At 48.0% G+C, this 26,914-nt stretch overlaps 1 protein-coding gene across 1 annotated transcript in view; it reads right to left on the bottom strand.

Moving 5' to 3' along the window:
- Positions 1-12,266: 12,266 nt before the first annotated feature.
- The window catches only part of LOC139411176 (ryanodine receptor 2-like), a 338,127-nt gene continuing 323,479 nt past the window's right edge, over positions 12,267-26,914 (bottom strand). Inside the window, exons 103-107 of the mRNA XM_071157129.1 lie at positions 22,936-23,092; positions 21,885-21,949; positions 17,496-17,596; positions 16,057-16,108; positions 12,267-12,486 (exon numbers count right to left, since the gene is read on the bottom strand). Coding sequence (XP_071013230.1) covers positions 12,391-12,486; positions 16,057-16,108; positions 17,496-17,596; positions 21,885-21,949; positions 22,936-23,092 — 471 coding nt within the window. The 3' untranslated portion in view covers positions 12,267-12,390. The remainder of the gene's footprint in view (positions 12,487-16,056; positions 16,109-17,495; positions 17,597-21,884; positions 21,950-22,935; positions 23,093-26,914) is intronic.

Genomic DNA, 26,914 nt, shown 5'->3' with positions numbered 1-26,914 from the left:
CCAACACCTATAGGGTCAGCCCTGTTAACAGTGGTTCTGGTACCAACACCTATAGGGTCAGCCCTGTTAACAGTGGTTCTGGTACCAACACCATGAGTTGACAGTTCAGTCCCCTGAAGTGGACACAATCACTCATTATCCAGCCTGACTTTGTTCCTCAGTGTCTGGCAGAGACAGGGGTAATGAGTGCACTGAGAGGCAGGAAGTAAGTTCAGGAAGTCAGTGTTTTAATAAATAAACAAACAAACAAACAAACAAACCAAACCGGCATGAAAACAGAGTCAATCCCACCTGAGGAAAGAACCAGGGGAGGGACAGATGTAGGGAAGATAATCAAGGAGGTAATGGAGTCCAGGTGAGTGACAGGAGGAAAGAACCAAGGGGAAGGACAGATGTAGGGAAGATAATCAAGGAGGTGGAGTCCAGGTGAGTGTCAGGAGGAAAGAACCAGGGGAGGGACAGATATAGGGAAGATAATCAAGGTGATAGAGTCCAGGTGAGTGTCAGGAGGCAAGAACCAAGGGGAGGGACAGATGTAGGGAAGATAATCAAGGAGGTGATGGAGTCCAGGTGAGCGAGACGATGGTGACAGGTGTGCGGATAATCGGCAGCCTGATGACCTAGAGGTCAGAGAGGGGATATACTTGACAACAGGTCATCCTTTAAGGTGGAACATGATTGGCTAGTGATTTGAGAATTGTTTTGTTCAGTAATGTTTGAAAAACTAGGTTGCCTCCCACATTCCCCACTGTTCCCTCTATAGTGTACTGCTTCTGTCCAGGGCCCATTGTGTTCTGTCCAGGACCCATAGTGTGCTGCTTCTGTCCAGGACCGATGTTACTAATGGTTTTCTTTGAGACTGTGGTCCCAGCTCTCTTCAGGTCATTGACCAGGTCCTGCCGTGTAGTTCTGAGCTGATCCCTCACCTTCCTCATGATCATTGATGCCCCACGAGGTGAGATCTTGCATGGAGCCACAGACCGAGGGTGATTGACCGTCATCTTGAACATCTTCCATTTCACCAAGCTGCTTGCCTATTGTCCTGTAGCTCATCCCAGCCTTGTGCAGGTCTACAATTTTATCCCTGATGTCCTTACACAGCTCGATGGTCTTGGCCATTGTGGAGAGGTTGGAGTCTGTTTGATTGAGTGTGTGGACAGATGTATTTTATACAGCTAACGAGTTCAAACAGGTGCAGTTAATACAGGTAACGAGTGGAGAACAGGAGGGGTTCTTAAAGAAAAACTAACAGGTCTGTGAGAGCCAGAATCCTTACTGGTTGGTAGGTGATCAAATACTTACAGTATGTCAGGCAATAGAATGCAAATTAATTACTTAAAAATCATACAAAGTGATTTTCTGGATTTTTGTTTTAGATTCTGGATCTCACAGTTGAAGTGTACCTATGATAAAAATGACAGACCTCTACATGCTTTGTAAGTAGGAAAACCTGCAAAATCGGCAGTGTGTCAAATACTTGTTCTCCCCACTGTATATACATACTATGGACACAGTCTAAAATACAATAGTTATCTTTTGTTTGTTTTTACCCTCAACCATCTATTACTGATGTCCTTCCTCTAGCCTCAACCATCTATTACTGATGTCCTTCCTCTACCCTCAACCATCTATTACTGATGTCCTTCCTCTACCCTCAACCATCTATTACTGATGTCCTTCCTCTACCCTCAACCATCTATTACTGATGTCCTTCCTCTACCCTCAACCATCTATTACTGATGTCCTTCCTCTACCCTCAACCATCTATTACTGATGTCCTTCCTCTACCCTCAACCATCTATTACTGATGTCCTTCCTCTACCCTCAACCATCTATTACTGATGTCCTTCCTCTACCCTCAACCATCTATTACTGATGTCCTTCCTCTACCCTCAACCATCTATTACTGATGTCCTTCCTCTACCCTCAACCATCTATTACTGATGTCCTTCCTCTACCCTTAACCATCTATTACTGATGTACTTCCCCTACCCTCAACCATATATTACTGATGTCCTTCCTCTACCCTCAACCATATATTACTGATGTCCTTCCCCTACCCTCAACCTCTCCCATCTATTACTGATGTCCTTCCTGTACCCTCAACTTCTCCCATCTATTACTGATGTCCTTCCTCTACCCTCAACCATCTATTACTGATGTCCTTCCTCTACCCTCAACCATCTATTACTGATGTCCTTTGTCTACCCTCAACCTCTCCCATCTATTACTGATGTCCTTCCTCTACCCTCAACCCTCAACCATCTATTACTGATGTCCTTCCTCTACCCTCAGCCATCTATTACTGATGTCCTTCCTCTACCCTCAACCATCTATTACTGATGTCCTTCCTCTACCCTCAACCATCTATTACTGATGTCCTTCCTCTACCCTCAACCATCTATTACTGATGTCGTTCCTCTACCCTCAACCATCTATTACTGATGTCCTTCGTCTACCCTCAACCATCTATTACTGATGTCCTTCCTCTACCCTCAACCATCTATTACTGATGTCCTTCCTCTACCCTCAACCATCTATTACTGATGTCCTTCCTCTACCCTCAACCATCTATTACTGATGTCCTTCCTCTACCCTCAACCATCTATTACTGATGTCCTTCCTCTACCCTCAACCATCTATTACTGATGTTCTTCTTCTACCCTCGACCATCTATTATTGATGTCCTTCCTCCACCCTCAACCATCTATTACTGATGTCCTTCCTCTACCCTCTACCCTCAACCATCTATTACTGATGTCCTTCCTCTACCCTCAACCATCTATTACTGATGTTCTTCCTCTACCCTCAACCATCTATTACTGATGTCCTTCCTCTACCCTCAACCATCTATTACTGATGTCCTTCCTCTACCCTCAACCATCTATTACTGATGTCCTTCCTCTACCCTCAACCATCTATTACTGATGTCCTTCCTCTACCCTCAACCATCTATTACTGATGTTCTTCTTCTACCCTCGACCATCTATTATTGATGTCCTTCCTCCACCCTCAACCATCTATTACTGATGTCCTTCCTCTACCCTCTACCCTCAACCATCTATTACTGATGTCCTTCCTCTACCCTCAACCATCTATTACTGATGTTCTTCCTCTACCCTCAACCATCTATTACTGATGTCCTTCCTCTACCCTCAACCATCTATTACTGATGTCCTTCCTCTACCCTCAACCATCTATTACTGATGTTCTTCTTCTACCCTCAACCATCTATTACTGATGTCCTTCCTCTACCCTCTACCCTCAACCATCTATTACTGATGTCCTTCCTCTACCCTCAACCATCTATTACTGATGTTCTTCCTCTACCCTCAACCATCTATTACTGATGTCCTTCCTCTACCCTCAACCATCTATTACTGATGTCCTTCCTCTACCCTCAACCTCTCCCATCTATTACTGATGTCCTTCCTCTACCCTCAACCATCTATTTCTGATGTCCTTCCTCTACCCTCAACCATCTATTACTGATGTCCTTCCTCTACCCTCAACCATCTATTACTGATGTCCTTCCTCTACCCTCAACCATCTATCACTGATGTCCTTCCTCTACCCTCTACCCTCAACCATCTATTACTGATGTCCTTCCTCTACCTTCTACCCTCAACCATCTATTACTGATGTCCTTCCTCTACCCTCAACCATCTATTACTGATGTTCTTCCTCTACCCTCAACCATCTATTACTGATGTCCTTCCTCTACCCTCAACCTCTCCCATCTATTACTGATGTCCTTCCTCTACCCTCAACCATCTATTTCTGATGTCCTTCCTCTACCCTCAACCATCTATTACTGATGTCCTTCCTCTACCCTCAACCATCTATTACTGATGTCCTTCCTCTACCCTCAACCATCTATTACTGATGTCCTTCCTCTACCCTCAACCATCTATTACTGATGTCCTTCCTCTACCCTTAACCATCTATTACTGATGTACTTCCCCTACCCTCAACCATATATTACTGATGTCCTTCCTCTACCCTCAACCATATATTACTGATGTCCTTCCCCTACCCTCAACCTCTCCCATCTATTACTGATGTCCTTCCTGTACCCTCAACTTCTCCCATCTATTACTGATGTCCTTCCTCTACCCTCAACCATCTATTACTGATGTCCTTCCTCTACCCTCAACCATCTATTACTGATGTCCTTCCTCTACCCTCAACCTCTCCCATCTATTACTGATGTCCTTCCTCTACCCTCAACCCTCAACCATCTATTACTGATGTCCTTCCTCTACCCTCAGCCATCTATTACTGATGTCCTTCCTCTACCCTCAACCATCTATTACTGATGTCTTTCCTCTACCCTCAACCATCTATTACTGATGTCCTTCCTCTACCCTCAACCATCTATTACTGATGTCGTTCCTCTACCCTCAACCATCTATTACTGATGTCCTTCGTCTACCCTCAACCATCTATTACTGATGTCCTTCCTCTACCCTCAACCATCTATTACTGATGTCCTTCCTCTACCCTCAACCATCTATTACTGATGTCCTTCCTCTACCCTCAACCATCTATTACTGATGTTCTTCTTCTACCCTCGACCATCTATTATTGATGTCCTTCCTCCACCCTCAACCATCTATTACTGATGTCCTTCCTCTACCCTCTACCCTCAACCATCTATTACTGATGTCCTTCCTCTACCCTCAACCATCTATTACTGATGTTCTTCCTCTACCCTCAACCATCTATTACTGATGTCCTTCCTCTACCCTCAACCATCTATTACTGATGTCCTTCCTCTACCCTCAACCATCTATTACTGATGTTCTTCTTCTACCCTCAACCATCTATTACTGATGTCCTTCCTCTACCCTCTACCCTCAACCATCTATTACTGATGTCCTTCCTCTACCCTCAACCATCTATTACTGATGTTCTTCCTCTACCCTCAACCATCTATTACTGATGTCCTTCCTCTACCCTCAACCATCTATTACTGATGTCCTTCCTCTACCCTCAACCATCTATTACTGATGTCCTTCCTCTACCCTCAACCTCTCCCATCTATTACTGATGTCCTTCCTCTACCCTCAACCATCTATTTCTGATGTCCTTCCTCTACCCTCAACCATCTATTACTGATGTCCTTCCTCTACCCTCAACCATCTATTACTGATGTCCTTCCTCTACCCTCAACCATCTATCACTGATGTCCTTCCTCTACCCTCTACCCTCAACCATCTATTACTGATGTCCTTCCTCTACCTTCTACCCTCAACCATCTATTACTGATGTCCTTCCTCTACCCTCAACCATCTATTACTGATGTTCTTCCTCTACCCTCAACCATCTATTACTGATGTCCTTCCTCTACCCTCAACCTCTCCCATCTATTACTGATGTCCTTCCTCTACCCTCAACCATCTATTTCTGATGTCCTTCCTCTACCCTCAACCATCTATTACTGATGTCCTTCCTTTACCCTCAACCATCTATTACTGATGTCCTTCCTCCACCCTCAACCATCTATTACTGATGTCCTTCCTCTACCCTCAACCATCTATTACTGATATCCTTCCTCTACCCTCAACCATCTATTACTGATGTCCTTCCTCTACCCTCAACCATCTATTACTGATGTCCTTCCTCTACCCTCAACCTCTATTACTGATGTCCTTCCTCTATCCTCAACCATCTATTACTGATGTCCTTCCTCTACCCTCAACCATCTATTACTGATGTCCTTCCTCTACCCTCAACCATCTATTACTGATGTCCTTCCTCTACCCTCAACCATCTATTACTGATGTCCTTCCTCCACCCTCAACCATCTATTACTGATGTCCTTCCTCCACCCTCAACCATCTATTACTGATGTCCTTCCTCTACCCTCAACCATCTATTACTGATGTCCTTCCTCTACCCTCAACCATCTATTACTGATGTCCTTCCTCTACCCTCAACCATCTATTACTGATGTCCTTCCTCTACCCTCAACCATCTATTACTGATGTCCTTCCTCCACCCTCAACCATCTATTACTGATGTCCTTCCTCTACCCTCAACCATCTATTACTGATGTCCTTCCTCTACCCTCAACCATCTATTACTGATGTCCTTCCTCCACCCTCAACCATCTATTACTGATGTCCTTCCTCTACCCTCAACCATCTATTACTGATGTCCTTCCTCCACCCTCAACCATCTATTACTGATGTCCTTCCTCTACCCTCAACCATCTATTACTGATGTCCTTCCTCTACCCTCAACCATCTATTACTGATGTCCTTCCTCTACCCTCAACCATCTATTACTGATGTCCTTCCTCTACCCTCAACCATCTATTACTGATGTCCTTCCTCCACCCTCAACCATCTATTACTGATGTCCTTCCTCTACCCTCAACCATCTATTACTGATGTCCTTCCTCTACCCTCAACCATCTATTACTGATGTCCTTCCTCTACCCTCAACCATCTATTACTGATGTCCTTCCTCTACCCTCAACCATCTATTACTGATGTCCTTCCTCTACCCCCAACCATCTATTTCTGATGTCCTTCCTCTACCCTCAACCATCTATTACTGATGTCCTTCCTCTACCCTCAACCATCTATTACTGATGTCCTTCCTCTACCCTCAACCATCTATTACTGATGTCCTTCCTCTACCCCCAACCATCTATTTCTGATGTCCTTCCTCTACCCTCAACCATCTATTACTGATGTCCTTCCTCTACCCTCAACCATCTATTACTGATGTCCTTCCTCTACCCTCAACCATCTATTACTGATGTCCTTCCTCTACCCTCAACCATCTATTACTGATGTCCTTCCTCTACCCTCAACCATCTATTACTGATGTCCTTCCTCTACCCCCAACCTTCTATTTCTGATGTCCTTCCGGTTTGTTTTCTTTTTTTTCCATATCGTTCAAATTGTGGATATTTGTTATGATGCTGTTTAATCTTCCAAGCTTCAGGTCATCAGCTATAGTCTCATTAATCTTCTATTAGGCTGAGTCCCCAATGGCACCCTATTCCCTATTGTAGTGCTATGGTCCCTATTGAACATGAGTGCTCCATATGGGGAACAAGTGGCATTTTGGCAAACTACTTACAGCACAGAAGATAAGATACTTGAACAGACTGATATAGTGATGTCTCCTGTAATACTGCTGTGCCTTCAGGCTCTCCCATCTAACACTAACCTTCAGGACACAGACTGATATAGTGATGTCTCCTGTAATACTGCTGTGCCTTCTGGCTCTCCCATCTAACACTCACCTTCAGGACACAGACTGGTATAGTGATGTCTCCTGTAATACTGCTGTGCCTTCTGGCTCTCCCATCTAACACTCACCTTCAGGACACAGACTGATATAGTGATGTCTCCTGTAATACTGCTGTGCTTTCAGGCTCTCCCATCTAACCTCACCTTCAGGACACAGACTGATATAGTGATGTCTCCTGTAATACTGCTGTGCCTTCTGGCTCTCCCATCTAACACTACACCTTCAGGACACAGACTGATATAGTGATGTCTCCTGTAATACTGCTGTGCTTTCTGGCTCTCCCATCTAACACTCACCTTCAGGACACAGACTGATATAGTGATGTCTCCTGTAATACTGCTGTGCTTTCTGGCTCTCCCATCTAACACTCACCTTCAGGACACAGACTGATATAGTGATGTCTCCTGTAATACTGCTGTGCCTTCTGGCTCTCCCATCTAACACTCACCTTCAGGACACAGACTGATATAGTGATGTCTCCTGTATCTGTAATAATATGGGCATTAGGAATACTGCTGTGCCTTCTGGCTCTCCCATCTAACACTCACCTTCAGGACACAGACTGATATAGTGATGTCTCCTGTAATACTGCTGTGCTTTCTGGCTCTCCCATCTAACACTCACCTTCAGGACACAGACTGATATAGTGATGTCTCCTGTAATACTGCTGTGCCTTCTGGCTCTCCCATCTAACACTCACCTTCAGGACACAGACTGATATAGTGATGTCTCCTGTAATACTGCTGTGCCTTCTGACTCTCCCATCTAACACTCACCTTCAGGACACAGACTGATACAGTGATGTCTCCTGTAATACTGCTGTGCCTTCTGGCTCTCCCATCTAACACTAACCTTCAGGACACAGACTGATATAGTGATGTCTCCTGTAATACTGCTGTGCCTTCTGACTCTCCCATCTAACACTCACCTTCAGGACACAGACTGATATAGTGATGTCTCCTGTAATACTGCTGTGCCTTCTGGCTCTCCCATCTAACACTCACCTTCAGGACACAGACTGATATAGTGATGTCTCCTGTAATACTGCTGTGCCTTCTGGCTCTCCCATCTAACACTCACCTTCAGGACACAGACTGATATAGTGATGTCTCCTGTAATACTGCTGTGCCTTCTGGCTCTCCCATCTAACACTAGCCTTCAGGACACAGACTGATATAGTGATGTCTCCTGTAATACTGCTGTGCCTTCTGGCTCTCCCATCTAACACTCACCTTCAGGACACAGACTGATATAGTGATGTCTCCTGTAATACTGCTGTGCCTTCTGACTCTCCCATCTAACACTCACCTTCAGGACACAGACTGATATAGTGATGTCTCCTGTAATACTGCTGTGCCTTCTGGCTCTCCCATCTAACACTCACCTTCAGGACACAGACTGATATAGTGATGTCTCCTGTAATACTGCTGTGCCTTCTGACTCTCCCATCTAACACTCACCTTCAGGACACAGACTGATATAGTGATGTCTCCTGTAATACTGCTGTGCCTTCTGACTCTCCCATCTAACACTCACCTTCAGGACACAGACTGATATAGTGATGTCTCCTGTAATACTGCTGTGCCTTCTGACTCTCCCATCTAACACTCACCTTCAGGACACAGACTGATATAGTGATGTCTCCTGTAATACTGCTGTGCCTTCTGGCTCTCCCATCTAACACTCACCTTCAGGACACAGACTGATATAGTGATGTCTCCTGTAATACTGCTGTGCCTTCTGACTCTCCCATCTAACACTCACCTTCAGGACACAGACTGATATAGTGATGTCTCCTGTAATACTGCTGTGCCTTCTGGCTCTCCCATCTAACACTCACCTTCAGGACACAGACTGATATAGTGATGTCTCCTGTAATACTGCTGTGCCTTCAGGCTCTCCCATCTAACACTCACCTTCAGGACACAGACTGATATAGTGATGTCTCCTGTAATACTGCTGTGCCTTCTGACTCTCCCATCTAACACTCACCTTCAGGACACAGACTGATATAGTGATGTCTCCTGTAATACTGCTGTGCCTTATGATGATGATGAACATCTTCAAATGGGATGGAAGACTCCACCTGTAAGCACTACTAATTGATTATATGTTGTCAGTTCTGCCTGTGGCTGGTTGGGACGGTCATTGTGTCCTCTCCACCCCTTCCCTCCCTCTCATCTTCCCCTCTCCTCCATTCCCTGGCCCCCCAGAGATAAAGGGTCTCTGCCCCCCCCCCAGAGATAAAGGGTATCTGCCCCCCCCCAGAGATAAAGGGTCTCTGGCCCCCCCTAAGATAAAGGGTCTCTAGCCCCCCAGAGATAAAGGGTCTCTGCCCCCCCCCCAGATAAAGGGTCTCTGGCCCCCCAGAGATAAAGCGTCTCTGGCCCCCCATAGATAAAGGGCCTGTGGCCCCCCCCCAGAGATGAACTGATAAAGGGTACCTGGTTGAATTTCGATTTATAGAGGCTGAGCTAGCTGAGCTGAGCCACTCACTGGCATGGCAAGAATGTTCTCCTCTCCACCCAGAGATAAAGGGTCTGTGGCCCCCCCCAGAGATAAAGGGTCTGTGGCCCCCCCAGAGATAAAGGGTCTGTGGCTCCCCAGAGATAAAGGGTCTGTGGCACCCCCAGAGATAAAGGGTCTGTGGCCCCCCCAGAGATAAAGGGTCTGTGGCCCCCCCACAGCTGAGCTGAGCCACTCAATGGCATGGCAAGAATGTTCTCCTCTCCACGCATCAATAAATAATCATTTATTTGACAAAATCATGCAGCTCCATTTCTATCTTATCTTCCCCTTGTACAGCAGGTCACACACAGGAACTCACAACTCTACACGGTACAGCATTATGGTGACAGGTTATCCGTCATGGTATTTACCATGAGCTCGGTATTCAATATTCATTACGTGAGTCAAATATCGGGACCCATTTCTTAAGTAAGCAGCTGTCCGTGATCAAGTTATTGCAATGGTTTCACATTATTCTGTATAACAAGTGAGAAAGAGATATATTTTAGTAGTAAATGATAATGGGAATGAAAGTAGGCGATGGTTTGATGAATGAGCGTCATTTTAAAAAACATTATTGTATAATAGAACAGAAAGAATATCTCACGGCTGGTGTGCATACTGTAGCCTCCTCCCCGTTAACAGCTGCTAGCGGTTACGAACTAGGCCAAACACCCTTCAGTTTATTTAAGTACTTATTAACTTTTATTTACAAATAACTTTATTGGCATATTGATGTGAAACAAAATGGAGCAGGCGTGTATGTTGTTGTTGTCACTTAACATAATTATATTCCATGAGTCCCTGAATGAGTATTGCTTCAGCTTCAATCAGAATGAGTCTGTTTCCCAAATGTAACACGTAAGCCCTACATAGTGCACTACTTTTGGCCCAAAGCACTATGGGCCGTTACCTGGTTAATAAAACACATGAAAGAAGCAGATGATCCGGTATTATTTAATCAGTATTCTGGGCTGATGGTCTGTAAATTTACACCGAAGCCCACAACACATAAATACTATAGAGTATTCTGGGCTGATGGTCTGTAAATTTACACCGAAGCCCACAACACATAAATACTATAGAGATGCGTCTTCATGAAATCATCTTAAACCTACACAAAACATTTTGGTTGTGACAAAGATCAATCTTACGTCGTCTTTATTTCTTAAACTTTTCATTAAACTTGCATAATAAACATGCAATGAAACATACTGAGTTTTTCTGAGATGTTTGGTAGAACTTGTATATAAAGAGTTGACTCTGTTGCTGGATTGCATGAGAGCAGTACCCCCCCCCTTCCCCTCCCCTCTCCTCCCTTCCCCTCCCCTCTCCTCCCTTCCCCTCCCCTCCACTCCCTTCCCCTCTCCTCCCTCCAAAAAACCTGCTAAAAGAACAAGTGGGGAGAGAACAGTGTCCAGAGCTCCATATGAAGAAGATCCCAAATTCTCCTTCTCTCATCCCTCCCTCCCTCCCTCCCTCCCTCCCTCCCTCCCTCCCTCCCTCCCTCCCTCCCTCCTTCACTCTCTCTTTCTCTCTCCCTCTCCCTCCTTCTCTCTCATCCTTCTCTCTCTCTCTCCCTCCTTCACTCTCTATCATCCTTCCTCCTTGTCTTATCTCCAACACACACTCCGTCCACGCTGTCTCCGAGACACACCACTCACACACACACACACACACACACACACTCCGTCCACGCTGTCTCCGAGACACACCACTCACACACACACACACACACACACACACACACACACACACTCCGTCCACGCTGTCTCCGAGACACACACACACACACACACACACAGCCTCCCATCGTTATGTCAGAAACGTCAGCCCCCGTGTATCAGTCTCCACATGATGTGCTGACGTGTTGCTGACGTGTTGCTGACGTGTTGCTGACGTGTTGCTGATGCCTTCCTCTTTCCTCCAGCTTGCATAGCTCTGCTCAGACCCGGCTTGGTAAGGCACTGTTTCCTCAACATGTCCCGCCTCGGTCCACCCTCTCCATCCGCTGGCCCTTCATCTCCTGTATGTACTGTACAGTACTGTACACCCTCTCCATCCGCTGGGCCTTCATCTCCTGTATGTACTGTACAGTACTGTACACCCTGTCATCCCTGAGGCGTAGAGGACGAGCAACAAAACAGCCTTTATTCATTCATGTGTTCTCTGGAGAAACAAGTCCCACGGCTATCCCACAAAGCAGTTTGGTTTGAGTCATTTTTTTATCCTCTTTTTCTTCAGCGTCCCCCCCCCCCCCCCCCCCCCCATCTCCCCTCCAATCCTTTAGTTCGCTTGTCATCAATGTGGAATTATTAAAAGCAAATGTATAGATGAAGCATTAAGTCCTCAAAGACAAAACACAGCCCTGTGTTCCAAACGCACCCAGGAAGGACATTATACAGTTGAGTAATCATTGTCATTATATTATTATGTACAGTGTCTGGAAAGCTTTCCAAACAGCGCGTGGGGTGGGGGGGGGCTAGCTGACGAAGGAAGGTGACGAAACAGCCCCTTTCACATTGATCAGTAAGAAAGGACGAGTCTCTGCATCTGGATCAATAGATCAGCTGATCAGTAGTCAGTTGAATTGATCAGTTGATTCATGAATCAGTTGAGCTGGTCTTCGTATTGTTTGCGGAAACAGTCTCCGGCAGGGAAGAATTCCCAACACCGCTCCTGGTACATCTTCCACACATACGACTCCTGGAGACGGGGGAAGGGGAGGGGGAGGGGGAGGGAGGGACGGGGGAGGGAGGAAAGGGAGGGAAGGGGGAGGGAGGGGAGGAAAGGGAGGGAAGGGGAGGAAAGGGAGGGAAGGGGGAGGGAGGTGGAGGAGAGGGAGGGAGGGAGGGAGGGAGGGAGGGAGGGAGGGAGGGAGGGAGGGAGGGAGGGAGGGGGGAGGGAGGGAGGAAAGGGAGGGAGGGGGGAGGGGGGGAGGAAAAGGAGGGAGGGAGGGAGGGAGGGAGGGAGGGAGGGAGGGGGGAGGGAGGGAGGGAGGGAGGGAGGGAGGGAGGGAGGAGGAAAGGGAGGGAAGGGGGAGGGAGGAAGGAAAGGGAGGGAAGGGGGAGGGAGGAAAGGGAGGGAAGGGGGAGAGAGGGAGGAAAGGGAGGGGTATCAGACAGTTGATTTAATATATAACAAGTAGTGATTAGATGTCCACCATCCAGGATAATGTACCTCTACATTACCTCTACATTCCCTCTACATTACCCCTACATGATCTCTACATTGCCTCTAAATTACCTCTACATTACCTCTACATTCCCTCTACATTCCCTCTACAGTCACAAGTCAATGGTCTCTCTACTAACATACAGTAACTTCACTAAGGTGCAATGAACATAACAACCTGTGAGGCTTCGGGATCTGGAGATTTGTCTTTTTGGAGTCTTCGTATGTGTTGTAGTCATTTCCCTGGAGGTTAAATGGTTCTCTTTCTGGTTTGTTGTCATTTCCCTGAGGTTAAATGGTTCTCTTTCTGGTTTGTTGTCATTTCCCTGAGGTTAAATGGTTCTCTTTCTGGTTTGTATGTGTTGTAGTCATTTCCCTGAGGTTAAATGGTTCTCTTTCTGGTTTGTATGTGTTGCAGTCATTTCCCTGAGGTTAAATGGTTCTCTTTCTGGTTTGTATGTGTTGTAGTCATTTCCCTGAGGTTAAATGGTTCTCTTTCTGGTTTGTAGTCATTTCCCTGAGGTTAAATGGTTCTCTTTCTGGTTTGTAGTCATTTCCCTGAGGTTAAATGGTTCTCTTTCTGGTTTGTATGGGTTGTAGTCATTTCCCTGAGGTTAAATGGTTCTCTTTCTGGTTTGTAGTCATTTCCCTGAGGTTAAATGGTTCTCTTTCTGGTTTGTATGTGTTGCAGTCATTTCCCTGAGGTTAAATGGTTCTCTTTCTGGTTTGTATGTGTTGTAGTCATTTCCCTGAGGTTAAATGGTTCTCTTTCTGGTTTGTAGTCATTTCCCTGAGGTTAAATTGTTCTCTTTCTGGTTTGTATGTGTTGCAGTCATTTCCCTGAGGTTAAATGGTTCTCTTTCTGGTTTGTATGTGTTGTAGTCATTTCCCTGAGGTTAAATGGTTCTCTTTCTGGTTTGTAGTCATTTCCCTGAGGTTAAATGGTTCTCTTTCTGGTTTGTATGTGTTGTAGTCATTTCCCTGAGGTTAAATGGATCTCTTTCTGGTTTGTATGGGTTGTAGTCATTTCCCTGAGGTTAAATGGTTCTCTTTCTGGTTTGTATGTGTTGTAGTCATTTCCCTGAGGTTAAATGGTTCTCTTTCTGGTTTGTATGGGTTGTAGTCATTTCCCTGAGGTTAAATGGTTCTCTTTCTGGTTTGTAGTCATTTCCCTGAGGTTAAATGGTTCTCTTTCTGGTTTGTATGTGTTGCAGTCATTTCCCTGAGGTTAAATGGTTCTCTTTCTGGTTTGTATGTGTTGTAGTCATTTCCCTGAGGTTAAATGGTTCTCTTTCTGGTTTGTAGTCATTTCCCTGAGGTTAAATGGTTCTCTTTCTGGTTTGTATGTGTTGTAGTCATTTCCCTGAGGTTAAATGGTTCTCTTTCTGGTTTGTATGGGTTGTAGTCATTTCCCTGAGGTTAAATGGTTCTCTTTCTGGTTTGTAGTCATTTCCCTGAGGTTAAATGGTTCTCTTTCTGGTTTGTATGTGTTGCAGTCATTTCCCTGAGGTTAAATGGTTCTCTTTCTGGTTTGTATGTGTTGTAGTCATTTCCCTGAGGTTAAATGGTTCTCTTTCTGGTTTGTAGTCATTTCCCTGAGGTTAAATGGTTCTCTTTCTGGTTTGTATGTGTTGCAGTCATTTCCCTGAGGTTAAATGGTTCTCTTTCTGGTTTGTATGTGTTGTAGTCATTTCCCTGAGGTTAAATGGTTCTCTTTCTGGTTTGTAGTCATTTCCCTGAGGTTAAATGGTTCTCTTTCTGGTTTGTATGTGTTGTAGTCATTTCCCTGAGGTTAAATGGATCTCTTTCTGGTTTGTATGGGTTGTAGTCATTTCCCTGAGGTTAAATGGTTCTCTTTCTGGTTTGTATGGGTTGTAGTCATTTCCCTGAGGTTAAATGGTTCTCTTTCTGGTTTGTATGGGTTGTAGTCATTTCCCTGAGGTTAAATGGTTCTCTTTCTGGTTTGTAGTCATTTCCCTGAGGTTAAATGGTTCTCTTTCTGGTTTGTATGTGTTGCAGTCATTTCCCTGAGGTTAAATGGTTCTCTTTCTGGTTTGTATGTGTTGTAGTCATTTCCCTGAGGTTAAATGGTTCTCTTTCTGGTTTGTATGTGTTGTAGTCATTTCCCTGAGGTTAAATGGTTCTTTTTCTGGTTTGTATGGGTTGTAGTCATTTCCCTGAGGTTAAATGGTTCTCTTTCTGGTTTGTAGTCATTTCCCTGAGGTTAAATGGTTCTCTTTCTGGTTTGTATGTGTTGCAGTCATTTCCCTGAGGTTAAATGGTTCTCTTTCTGGTTTGTATGTGTTGTAGTCATTTCCCTGAGGTTAAATGGTTCTCTTTCTGGTTTGTAGTCATTTCCCTGAGGTTAAATGGTTCTCTTTCTGGTTTGTATGTGTTGTAGTCATTTCCCTGAGGTTAAATGGTTCTCTTTCTGGTTTGTATGTGTTGTAGTCATTTCCCTGAGGTTAAATGGTTCTCTTTCTGGTTTGTAGTCATTTCCCTGAGGTTAAATGGTTCTCTTTCTGGTTTGTATGTGTTGTAGTCATTTCCCTGAGGTTAAATGGTTCTCTTTCTGGTTTGTATGTGTTGTAGTCATTTCCCTGAGGTTAAATGGTTCTCTTTCTGGTTTGTAGTCATTTCCCTGATCAAAAGGAGTGCACTACATTTGACTAGGGCCCTATGGGCCCTATGGACCCTATGAACCCTGGTCAAAAGGAGTGCACTACATTTGACTAGGGCCCTATGTGCCCTATGGACCCTATGGGCCCTATGGACCCTATGAACCCTGGTCAAAAGGAGTGCACTACATTTGACTAGGGCCCTATGGGCCCTATGGATCCTATGGACCCTATGGACCCTATGAACCCTATGGACACTATGGGCTCTATGGACCCTGGTCAAAAGGAGTGCACTACATTTGACTAGGGCCCTATGGGCCCTATGAACCCTGGTCAAAAGGAGTGCACTACATTTGACTAGGGCCCCATGGACCCTATGGGCCCTATGGACCCTATGGACCCTATGGGCCCTATGGACCCTGGTCAAGGAGTGCACTACATAGGGAACAGGGGGCCATTTGAGGTGTAAACCTGAGACTCTTACCTGGCCTGTGTGCTCTGTTTCATCTTTGTTAATGAGATACATCACAAAGAAGCTAGAGGGCAAAACGGGACGAAGAACAGGAAGACATTTAGAGTTAACATCACTTCAATCAGACAGATAGTTTCATACCCCATCACAAACCCAACAGAAAGACATTTAGAGTTAACATCACTTCAATCAGACAGAGAGTTTCATACCCCATCACAAACCCAACAGAAAGACATTTAGAGTTAACATCACTTCAATCAGACAGATAGTTTCATACCCCATCACAAACCCAACAGGAAGACATTTAGAGTTAACATCACTTCAATCAGACAACTGACAGATCGTTCAAACTTTCATATCGCATCCTAAACTCCAAATAGAAGCTTTTGTTACTCCAGTGTTTGGTAACAAAGTCGACCACCCCTGTACAGCCTCTAAAACATGGTTAAACCATCCTTAAGATCTCACGGATGGTCAGTCCTCCAGAGCTCTGTCTAGGAATTTGAGAGAGGTTCCATCACTCCAGCCAAATCCCTCATCTTTATACCAAATCAGAGGAGACACTTTGGTTATGACTTCAACCGCTGATTGCCCCTTTAACAGAATGTGAAGCAGCATAGAGCAGGAAATCAGTTGGTTGACTACGTGATCAATAGCCTCCTAATGCAACATAGAGACAAGCTGTTATGTACCAGGAAAGACTTTAGAAAGGGGGACAAAACAGGGATGTCCCCTCTCCCCACTCCTTTTCACTCTAGCGGTTCTGCCCCCTCTCCCCACTCCAGCGGTTCTGCCGCCTCTCCCCACTCCTTTTCACTCTAGCGGTTCTGCCCCCTCTCCCCTCTCCTTTTCCCTCTAGTAGTTCTGCCCCCTCTCCCCACTCTGTTTCCCTCTAGTGGTTCTGCCCCCTCTCCCCACTCCTTTTCACTCTAGCGGTTCTGCCCCCTCTCCCCACTCCTTTTCACTCTAGCGGTTCTGCCCCCTCTCCCCACTCCTTTTCACTCTAGCGGTTCTGCCCCCTCTCCCCACTCCTTTTCACTCTAGTGGTTCTGCCCCCTCTCCCCACTCCTTTTCACTCTAGCGGTTCTGCCCCCTCTCCCCACTCCTTTTCACTCTAGTAGTTCTGCCCCCTCTCCCCACTCCTTTTCACTCTAGCGGTTCTGCCCCCTCTCCCCACTCCTTTTCACTCTAGCGGTTCTGCCCCCTCTCCCCACTCCTTTTCACTCTAGCGGTTCTGCCCCCTCTCCCCACTCCTTTTCACTCTAGCGGTTCTGCCCCCTCTCCCCACTCCTTTTCACTCTAGCGGTTCTGCAGAACGAACAACACAACATTAAAGAGAGGGTGGAGGGGGAAGAGGACACAGTAGTAAACTAAACCTCATAACCCTGTCCCCTCTGACAGACTCTGGACACTGACTGGAGATGACAGGGTGGATGGATGTCTCTACTCACAGATAGTTGGCCAAGTTGTGCTCCTGCAGGGTGTGGGTTTCGAAGCCGTGAGGTACTGTGTCAAAGTAGTCGTTTCCTATTCCGCAGATGAAGCATTTGGTCTGCAAGAGAAAGACACGTCTGTTAATGATGCTGCCAGTGGGATGCTGCCAGCCAACCTCATCTCTCTACATGTCTCTCAACACAGGGTCAACACGGCTCAGATTCATCTCATTTTGAAATTCCAACACCAGTGTTTAAGTCTATAACCAAATTCTACAATGAGGGAAGACACAGATCCAGAGCATCAGACTGTATAAGACAGTGGTTCTCCAACGTCTCCTCTGGTCCCTAGACATTCTCCAAAGTCTCCTCAGATCCCCAGACGTTCTCCAACCCCTCCTCAGGACCCCAGACTTTCTCCAACATCTCCTCTGGTCCCTAGATGTTCTCCAACGTCTCCTCAGGTCCCCAGACGTTCTCCAACCTCTCCTCAGGACCCCCAGACATTCTCCAACGTCTCCTCAGGACCCTAGACGCTCTCCTCAGGACCTCCAGATGTTCTCCAACCTCTCCTCAGGTCCCCAGACGTTCTCCAACGTCTCCTCTGGTCCCTAGGCGTTCTCCAATGTCTCTTCTGGTCCCTAGACGTTCTCCAACCTCTCCTCTGGTCCCCAGACGTTCTCCAATGTCTCGTCTGGTCCCTAGACGTTCTACAACCTCTCCTCTGGTCCCTAGACGTTCCCCAACCTCTCCTCTGGTCCCTAGACATTCTCCAACGTCTCCTCTGGTCCCTGGACATTCTCCAACGTCTCCTCTGGTCCCTATATGTTCTCCAACCTCTCCTCAGGACTACCAGACGTTCTCCAACCTCTCCTCTGGTCCCTAGACGTTCTCCAACCTCTCCTCTGGTCCCTAGACATTCTCCAACGTCTCCTCTGGTCCCTGGACATTCTCCAACGTCTCCTCTGGTCCCTAGATGTTCTCCAACCTCTCCTCAGGACTACCAGATGTTCTCCAACCTCTCCTTTGGTCCACAGACGTTCTCCAACCTCTCCTCAGGTCCCCAGATGTTCTCCAACGTCTCCTCTGGTACCTGGACGTTCTCCAACCTCTCCTCAGGACCCCCAGACATTCTCCAACCTCTTCTCAGGTCCCCAGACGTTCTCCAACCTCTTCTCTGGTTCCTAGACGCTCGCCAACCTCTCCTCTGGTCCCCAGACTTTCTCCAACGTTTCCTCAGGTCCCCAGACGTTCTCCAACGTCTCCTCAGGACTCCCAACAGTTCCATGTATTTAACTATTCCACAGCTAACTCACCTGATTCAACTTGTCAACTAATCATCAAGCCCTTTCACGAGGTCAATCAGGTGAGATAGTGCAGAGATACAACTAAATAGTGAAAGGTCTGGGAGGGGGGTTCCCAATGAGAGGTTAGAGAACTCCTGGTGTCTGATACCAGTCCTGTTAGATGAGTTAGTTTTAACATAACCAGTCAAGAGCCCTTCAGCTGACAATCAATCATTGCTGCTTTACCTCTCCTCCCTACGACTAGGAGTCATCCAGCCCTAGTGTCCATGGATGCTTTCCCAAACGGCACCCTAATCCCTATGTAGTGCACTACTTTTGATTATGGTCTATAGGGCTCTGGTTGAAAGTAGTGCACTATAAAGGGAATAGGGTGTTATTTGGGATGCATACATATTCATACACACTGTCCAGCATGCAGATTGGTCCTGCAGGCTATCATTGTCCTGACTCTCTCTCTCCTGTTTAGCCATGGGCTAACAGTGTCTTGAGGATACTAGTGTCCTGTAACAGTAATCCTGAATATCCCATAATATTTCTCCCCTTTAGCTGTTGAGTAACATCTGAACTTAGTTCCTCCAGTGTTCTTCCGAGGACGAGCTATTGATCCTCATCAGAGACACTGTTTGTTGTTGTTGTCCTCAGACGACCCTCTGAGAGATCAGCCACCACATCAGCCAGGCTCCCTGTCTTGTCTCATCGTTGTAACTCTCCAACAGGCTCGGGAGATGTCGAAGGTCGAGTTATGAGTCCTGCCCGAAACATGACCCGCCAAGCTGCGCTGCTTCTTAACACACTGCCCGCTTAATCCGGAAGCCAGCGGCATCAATGTGTCAGAGGAAACACTGTTCAACTGACGATCGGGGTCAGCTTGCAGGTGCACCGTCCGCCACAAGGTGTCGCTAGAACGCGATGAGCCAAGTAAAGCCCCCCCGGCCAAACCCTCGCCTGACCCGGACGATGCTGAGCCAAACCCTCCCCTAACCCGGACGACGCTGGGCCAAACCCTCCCCTAACCCGGACGACGCTGGGCCAAACCCTCCCCTAACCCGGACGACGCTGGGCCAAACCCTCCCCTAACCCGGACGACGCTGGGCCAAACCCTCCCCTAACCCGGACGACGCTGGGCCAAACCCTCCCCTAACCCGGACGACGCTGGGCCAAACCCTCCCCTAACCCGGACGATGCTGAGCCAAACCCTCCCCTAACCCGGACGACGCTGGGCCAAACCCTCCCCTAACATGGACGACGCTGGGCCAAACCCTTCTCTAACCCGGACGATGCTGGGCCAAACCCTCCCCTAACCCGGAAGACGCTGGGTCAAACCCTCTCCTAACCCGGAAGACGCTGGGCCAAACCCTTCCCTAACCCGGACGATGCTGGGCCAAACCCTCCCCTAACCCGGAAGACACTGGGCCAAACCCTCCCCTAACCCGGAAGACGCTGAACCAAACCCTCCCCTGACCCGGACGATGCTGGGCCAAACCCTCCCCTAACCCGGACGACGCTGGGCCAAACCCTCCCCTAACCTGGACGACGCTGGGCCAAACCCTCCCCTGACCCGGACGACGCTGGGCCAAACCCTCCCCTAACCCAGCCGACGCTGGGCCAATTGTGCGCCGCCCTATGGGACTCCAGGTCACGGCCGGTCGTGACACAGTCAAGGATTGAACCCCAGGCTGTAGTGACGCCGCAACACAGCGATGCAGTGCCTTAGACCGCTGAGACCCTTGAGAGGCCATGACTAACTGTTAAACTAGGATTGTCTCTGTTTCAGCACTGTGGGAATATGACTAACAGTTTTCACAATGACACATTCCCAGTCTCTGTTTTCTCAGCGTTGTGGGGATATGACAACCTGTTTAACTAGCCTCTGTTTCAGCGTTGTGGGGATATGACGAGCTGTTTAACTAGTCTCTGTTTCAGCGTTGTGGGAATATGACGAGCTGTTTAACTAGTCTCTGTTTCAGCGTTGTGGGGATATGACAACCTGTTTAACTAGTCTCTGTTTCAGCGTTGTGGGGATATGACTAACCGGTTTAACTAGTCTCTGTTTCAGCGTTGTGGGAATATGACGAGCTGTTTAACTAGTCTCTGTTTCAGCGTTGTGGGGATATGACGAGCTGTTTAACTAGTCTCTGTTTCAGCGTTGTGGGGATATGACGAGCTGTTTAACTAGTCTCTGTTTCAGCGTTGTGGGGATATGACGAGCTGTTTAACTAGTCTCTGTTTCAGCGTTGTGGGGATATGACGAGCTGTTTAACTAGTCTCTGTTTCAGCGTTGTGGGGATATGACAACCTGTTTAACTAGTCTCTGTTTCAGCGTTGTGGGGATATGACGAGCTGTTTAACTAGTCTCTGTTTCAGCGTTGTGGGGATATGACGAGCTGTTTAACTAGTCTCTGTTTCAGCGTTGTGGGGATATGACGAGCTGTTTAACTAGTCTCTGTTTCAGCGTTGTGGGGATATGACGAGCTGTTTAACTAGTCTCTGTTTCAGCGTTGTGGGGATATGACGAGCTGTTTAACTAGTCTCTGTTTCAGCGTTGTGGGGATATGACGAGCTGTTTAACTAGTCTCTGTTTCAGCGTTGTGGGGATATGACGAGCTGTTTAACTAGTCTCTGTTTCAGCGTTGTGGGGATATGACGAGCTGTTTAACTAGTCTCTGTTTCAGCGTTGTGGGGATATGACGAGCTGTTTAACTAGTCTCTGTTTCAGCGTTGTGGGGATATGACGAGCTGTTTAACTAGTCTCTGTTTCAGCGTTGTGGGGATATGACGAGCTGTTTAACTAGTCTCTGTTTCAGCGTTGTGGGAATATGACGAGCTGTTTAACTAGTCTCTGTTTCAGCGTTGTGGGGATATGACGAGCTGTCTAACAATCATGTGCTTCGGCAGTTTCTTCCCCCCTGTTGAGACTCTTTATGGTGCTGACACACACTGCTGTGTGCTTTGAGTCACACACACACACACACACACACACACACACACACACACACACACACACACACACACACACACACACACACACACACACACACACACACACACACACACACACACACACACACACACACACACACACACAGCTCTGAGTACGTACCTCCATATCCTCCTTCACCTGCTCCTGCTGATCTCTCAGTTCTCCAAACGCATCAATTATCAGACCTGGTGGAGAGAGAGAGAAGAAGGCTCAAAGTTATGGGGACATCTAGACAGTCAGTCCTGTCAGTAAGACTAGACATCATGGGAGACAGAGACAGTCAGTCCTGTCCTGGACAGACAACACAGCCCAGTCAGTAAGACTAGACATCATGGAGACAGAGACAGTCAGTCCTGTCAGTAAGACTAGACATCATGGGAGACAGAGACAGTCAGTCCTGTCCTGGACAGACAACACAGTCCAGTCAGTAATACTAGACATCATGGAGACAGAGACAGTCAGTCCTGTCAGTAAGACTAGACATCATGGGAGACAGAGACAGTCAGTCCTGTCCTGGACAGACAACACAGTCCAGTCAGTAATACTAGACATCATGGAGACAGAGACAGTCAGTCCAGGACAGACAACACAGCCCAGTCAGTAATACTAGACATCATGGAGACAGAGACAGTCAGTCCAGGACAGACAACACAGCCCAGTCAGTAATACTAGACATCATGGAGACAGAGACAGTCAGTCCTGTCCTGGACAGACAACACAGCCCAGTCAGTAATACTAGACATCATGGAGACAGAGACAGTCAGTCCTGTCCTGGACAGACAACACAGCCCAGTCAGTAATACTAGACATCATGGAGACAGAGACAGTCAGTCCTGTCCTGGACAGACAACACAGCCCAGTCAGTAATACTAGACATCATGGAGACAGAGACAGTCAGTCCTGTCCTGGACAGACAACACAGCCCAGTCAGTAATACTAGACATCATGGAGACAGAGACAGTCAGTCCTTTCCTGGACAGACAACACAGCCCAGTCAGTAATACTAGACATCATGGAGACAGAGACAGTCAGTCCTGTCCTGGACAGACAACACAGCCCAGTCAGTAATACTAGACATCATGGAGACAGAGACAGTCAGTCCTGTCCTGACGTAAACAGCCTTCTCCCTCAATGCCCTTTTGACATCATCAGTTTTCCAAACCCTCCTCACCCTGGATGATGGCCAGGAGGATGACGATTACGAAGAAGAAGAAGGTGATGTCGAAGATGATCCTGTAGATCTCATACTCATCACCCGCTGGATCCTCGATCTGGTCACCGATGCCCCCTCCTGCCCGTACGCCCACGTACATGTGGAACATGTAACACTGGAGAGGGAGAGAGAGAGGGAGGGAGGGAGAGAGAGAGGGAGGGAGGGAGAGAGAGAGGGAGAGAGAGAGAGAGAGAGAGAGAGAGAGAGAGAGAGAGAGAGAGAGAGAGAGACAGAGAGAGAGAGAGAGGGAGAGAGAGACAGAGAGAGAGAGAGAGGGAGAGAGAGAGAGAGAGACACAGAGAGAGAGAGAGAGACACAGAGAGAGAGAGGGAGAGAGAGAGAGAGAGAGAGAGAGAGAGAGGAGAGAGAGAGTGGGAGAGAGAGAGAGAGAGGAGAGAGAGAGAGGGAGGGAGAGAGAGAGACGGTGTTGAGAGAGGGAGAGAGGAGAGAGAGAGAGGGAGGAGAGAGAGAGAGAGACAGAGAGAGAGAGAGGGGGAGGAGAGAGATAGGGAGAGAGAGAGAGGGAGACAGAGAGAGAGAGAGGGAGAGAGAGAGACGGGGGTGAGAGAGGGAGAGAGGAGAGAGAGAGAGGGAGGAGAGAGAGAGAGGAGAGAGAGAGAGAGGAGAGAGATAGAGTAAACCTCCATAACAGTATTCTAGGACCAACATACAGTTGGGGATGACTAGGACATACAGATAAGATATAACATGTGAAGACTAGGACATACAGACAGATATAGACTAGGACATACAGACAGATATAACATGTGAAGACTAGGACATACAGACAGATATAGACTAGGACATACAGACAGATATAGACTAGGACATACAGACAGATATAGACTAGGACATACAGACAGATATAGACTAGGACATACAGACAGATATAGACTATGACATACAGACAGATATAACATGTGAAGACTAGGACATACAGACAGATATAGACTAGGATATACAGACAGATATAACATGTGAAGACTAGGACTTCCCTACTGACTCAGTCCAATATCTCTGGTGACAGAGAGAGAGAGAGAGAGGTGCTACCCAGCCCCTAACCCATCTCCTAGCCCAGACCCTAACCCAGCCCCTAACCCATCTCCTAACCCAGCCCCTAACCCATTCCCTATCCCAGCCCCTAACCCAGCCCCTAACCCAGCTCCTAACCCATTCCCTAGCCCAGCCCCTAGCCCAGCTCCTAACCAAACACCTAACCCAGCCCCTAACCCAGCTCCTAGCCCAGCCCCTAACCCATTCCCTATCCCAGCCCCTAACCCAGCACTTAACCCAGCCCCTAACCCAGCTCCGAACCCAGCCCAGCCCCTAACCCAGCCCCTAACCTAGCCCCTAACCCAGCCCAGCCTCTAACCCAGCCCCTAACCCAGCCCCAAACCCAGCACCCAGCCCAGCCCCTAACCCAGCCCCTAACCCAGCACCCAGCCCAGACACTAACCCAGCCCCTAACCCAGCACCCAGTCCAGCCCCTAACCCAACCCAGCACCCAGGCCAGCCCCTAACCCAGCACCCAGCCCCTAACCCAGCCCCTAACCCAGCCCCTAACCCAGCCCCTAACCCAGCCCCTAACCCAGTCCCTAACCCAGTCCCTAACCCAGCCCCTAACCCAGCACCCAGCCCCTAACCCAGCTCCTAACCCATTCCCTAGCCCAGCCCCTAGCCCAGCTCCTAACCAAACACCTAACCCAGCCCCTAACCCAGCTCCTAGCCCAGCCCCTAACCCATTCCCTATCCCAGCCCCTAACCCAGCACTTAACCCAGCCCCTAACCCAGCTCCGAACCCAGCCCAGCCCCTAACCCAGCCCCTAACCTAGCCCCTAACCCAGCCCAGCCTCTAACCCAGCCCCTAACCCAGCCCCAAACCCAGCACCCAGCCCAGCCCCTAACCCAGCCCCTAACCCAGCACCCAGCCCAGACACTAACCCAGCCCCTAACCTAGCACCCAGTCCAGCCCCTAACCCAACCCAGCACCCAGCCCAGCCCCTAACCCAGCACCCAGCCCCTAACCCAGCCCCTAACCCAGCCCCTAACCCAGTCCCTAACCCAGTCCCTAACCCAGCCCCTAACCCAGCACCCAGCCCCTAACCAAGCCCCTAACCCAGCCCCTAACCCAGCCCCTAACACAGCCCCTAACCCAGCCCCTAACCCAGCCCCTAACCCAGTCCCTAACCCAGCCCCTAACCCAGCCCCTAACCCAGTCCCTAACCCAGTCCCTAACCCAGCCCCTAACCCAGCCCCTAACCCATCTCCTAAACCAGTCCCTAACCCAGCCCCTAACCCAGCCCCGAGCTAATCCTCTGTCTGCATCCCAAATGGAACACTGTCCCCTATGTAGGGCACATCTTTGTCCTCTTCCTCCAGACCTGTCAGATGCACAGAGGACTCCTTAATAGGAAGTAGCAGCAGAGAATGGACTAATGAAATGTCATGGGTGGCTGTCTCTGGGAGGATTAACGCAGAGACGCAGAGCATGATGTTACTGTCCCCTGTCTGTCAGTCACTCTGTAGGGGCTAAAACAGGCCCTGTGTGTCAGTCACTCTGTAGGGGCTAAAACAGGCCCTGTGTGTCAGTCACTCTGTAGGGGCTAAAACAGACCCTGTCTGTGTCAGTCACTCTGTAGGGGCTAAAACAGACCCTGTCTGTGTCAGTCACTCTGTAGGGGCTAAAATAGATCCTGTCTGTGTCAGTCACTCTGTAGGGGCTAACACAGACCCTGTCTGTGTCAGTCCCTCTGTAGGGGCTAAAACAGACCCTGTCTGTGTCAGTCACTCTGTAGGGGCTAACACAGACCCAGTCTGTGTCAGTCACTCTGTAGGGGCTAAAACAGACCCTGTCTGTGTCAGTCACTCTGTAGGGGCTAAAACAGATCCTGTCTGTGTCAGTCACTCTGTAGGGGCTAAAACAGACCCTGTCTGTGTCAGTCACTCTGTAGGGGCTAACACAGACCCTGTCTGTGTCAGTCACTCTGTAGGGGCTAAAACAGACCCTGTCTGTGTCAGTCACTCTGTAGGGGCTAAAACAGACCCTGTCTGTGTCAGTCACTCCGTAGGGGCTAAAACAGACCCTGTCTGTGTCAGTCACTCTGTAGGGGCTAAAACAGACCCTGTCTGTGTCAGTCACTCTGTAGGGGCTAAAACAGACCCTGTGCCTGCCTGCCTGCCTGCCTGTCTGTCTGTCTGTCTGTCTGTCTTCTAGAACACAGAACACAGAACATGACCGAATACAGAACATTAACAGACAAGAACAGCTCAAGGACAGAACTACGTAATATAAAAATGAAGGCCGTAACCTACATATCAACACACACAAACTGTCCAATAGGAGAGAGGCGTTGTGGCTGAGAGGTCTAACCTACATATCAACACACACAAACTGTCCAATAGGAGAGAGGCGTTGTGGCTGAGAGGTCTAACCTACATATCAACACACACAAACTGTCCAATAGGAGAGAGGCGTTGTGGCTGAGAGGTGTAACCTACATATCAACACACACAAACTGTCCAATAGGAGAGAGGCGTTGTGGCTGAGAGGTCTAACCTACATATCAACACACACAAACTGTCCAATAGGAGAGAGGCGTTGTGGCTGAGAGGTGTAACCTACATATCAACACACACAAACTGTCCAATAGGAGAGAGGCGTTGTGGCTGAGAGGTGTAACCTACATATCAACACACAAACTGTCCAATAGGAGAGAGGCGTTGTGGCTGAGAGGTGTAACCTACATATCAACACACAAACTGTCCAATAGGAGAGAGGCGTCGTGGCTGAGAGGTGTAACCTACATATCAACACACACAAACTGTCCAATAGGAGAGAGGCGTCGTGGCTGAGAGGTGTGTCTTTTCCTGTTGTGTGGAACCAGGTTTGCTGTTTACTTCAGCAATATGAGATAGAAGGGAAGTTCCATGCAATGAT

This window comes from Oncorhynchus clarkii, chromosome 1, assembly GCF_045791955.1.
Source record: "Oncorhynchus clarkii lewisi isolate Uvic-CL-2024 chromosome 1, UVic_Ocla_1.0, whole genome shotgun sequence".
In the NCBI taxonomy this organism is placed as follows: Eukaryota; Metazoa; Chordata; class Actinopteri; order Salmoniformes; family Salmonidae; genus Oncorhynchus; species Oncorhynchus clarkii.
Note: the sequence above shows the minus strand (reverse complement) of the source record. Positions and strands in the feature narration are given on the sequence as shown.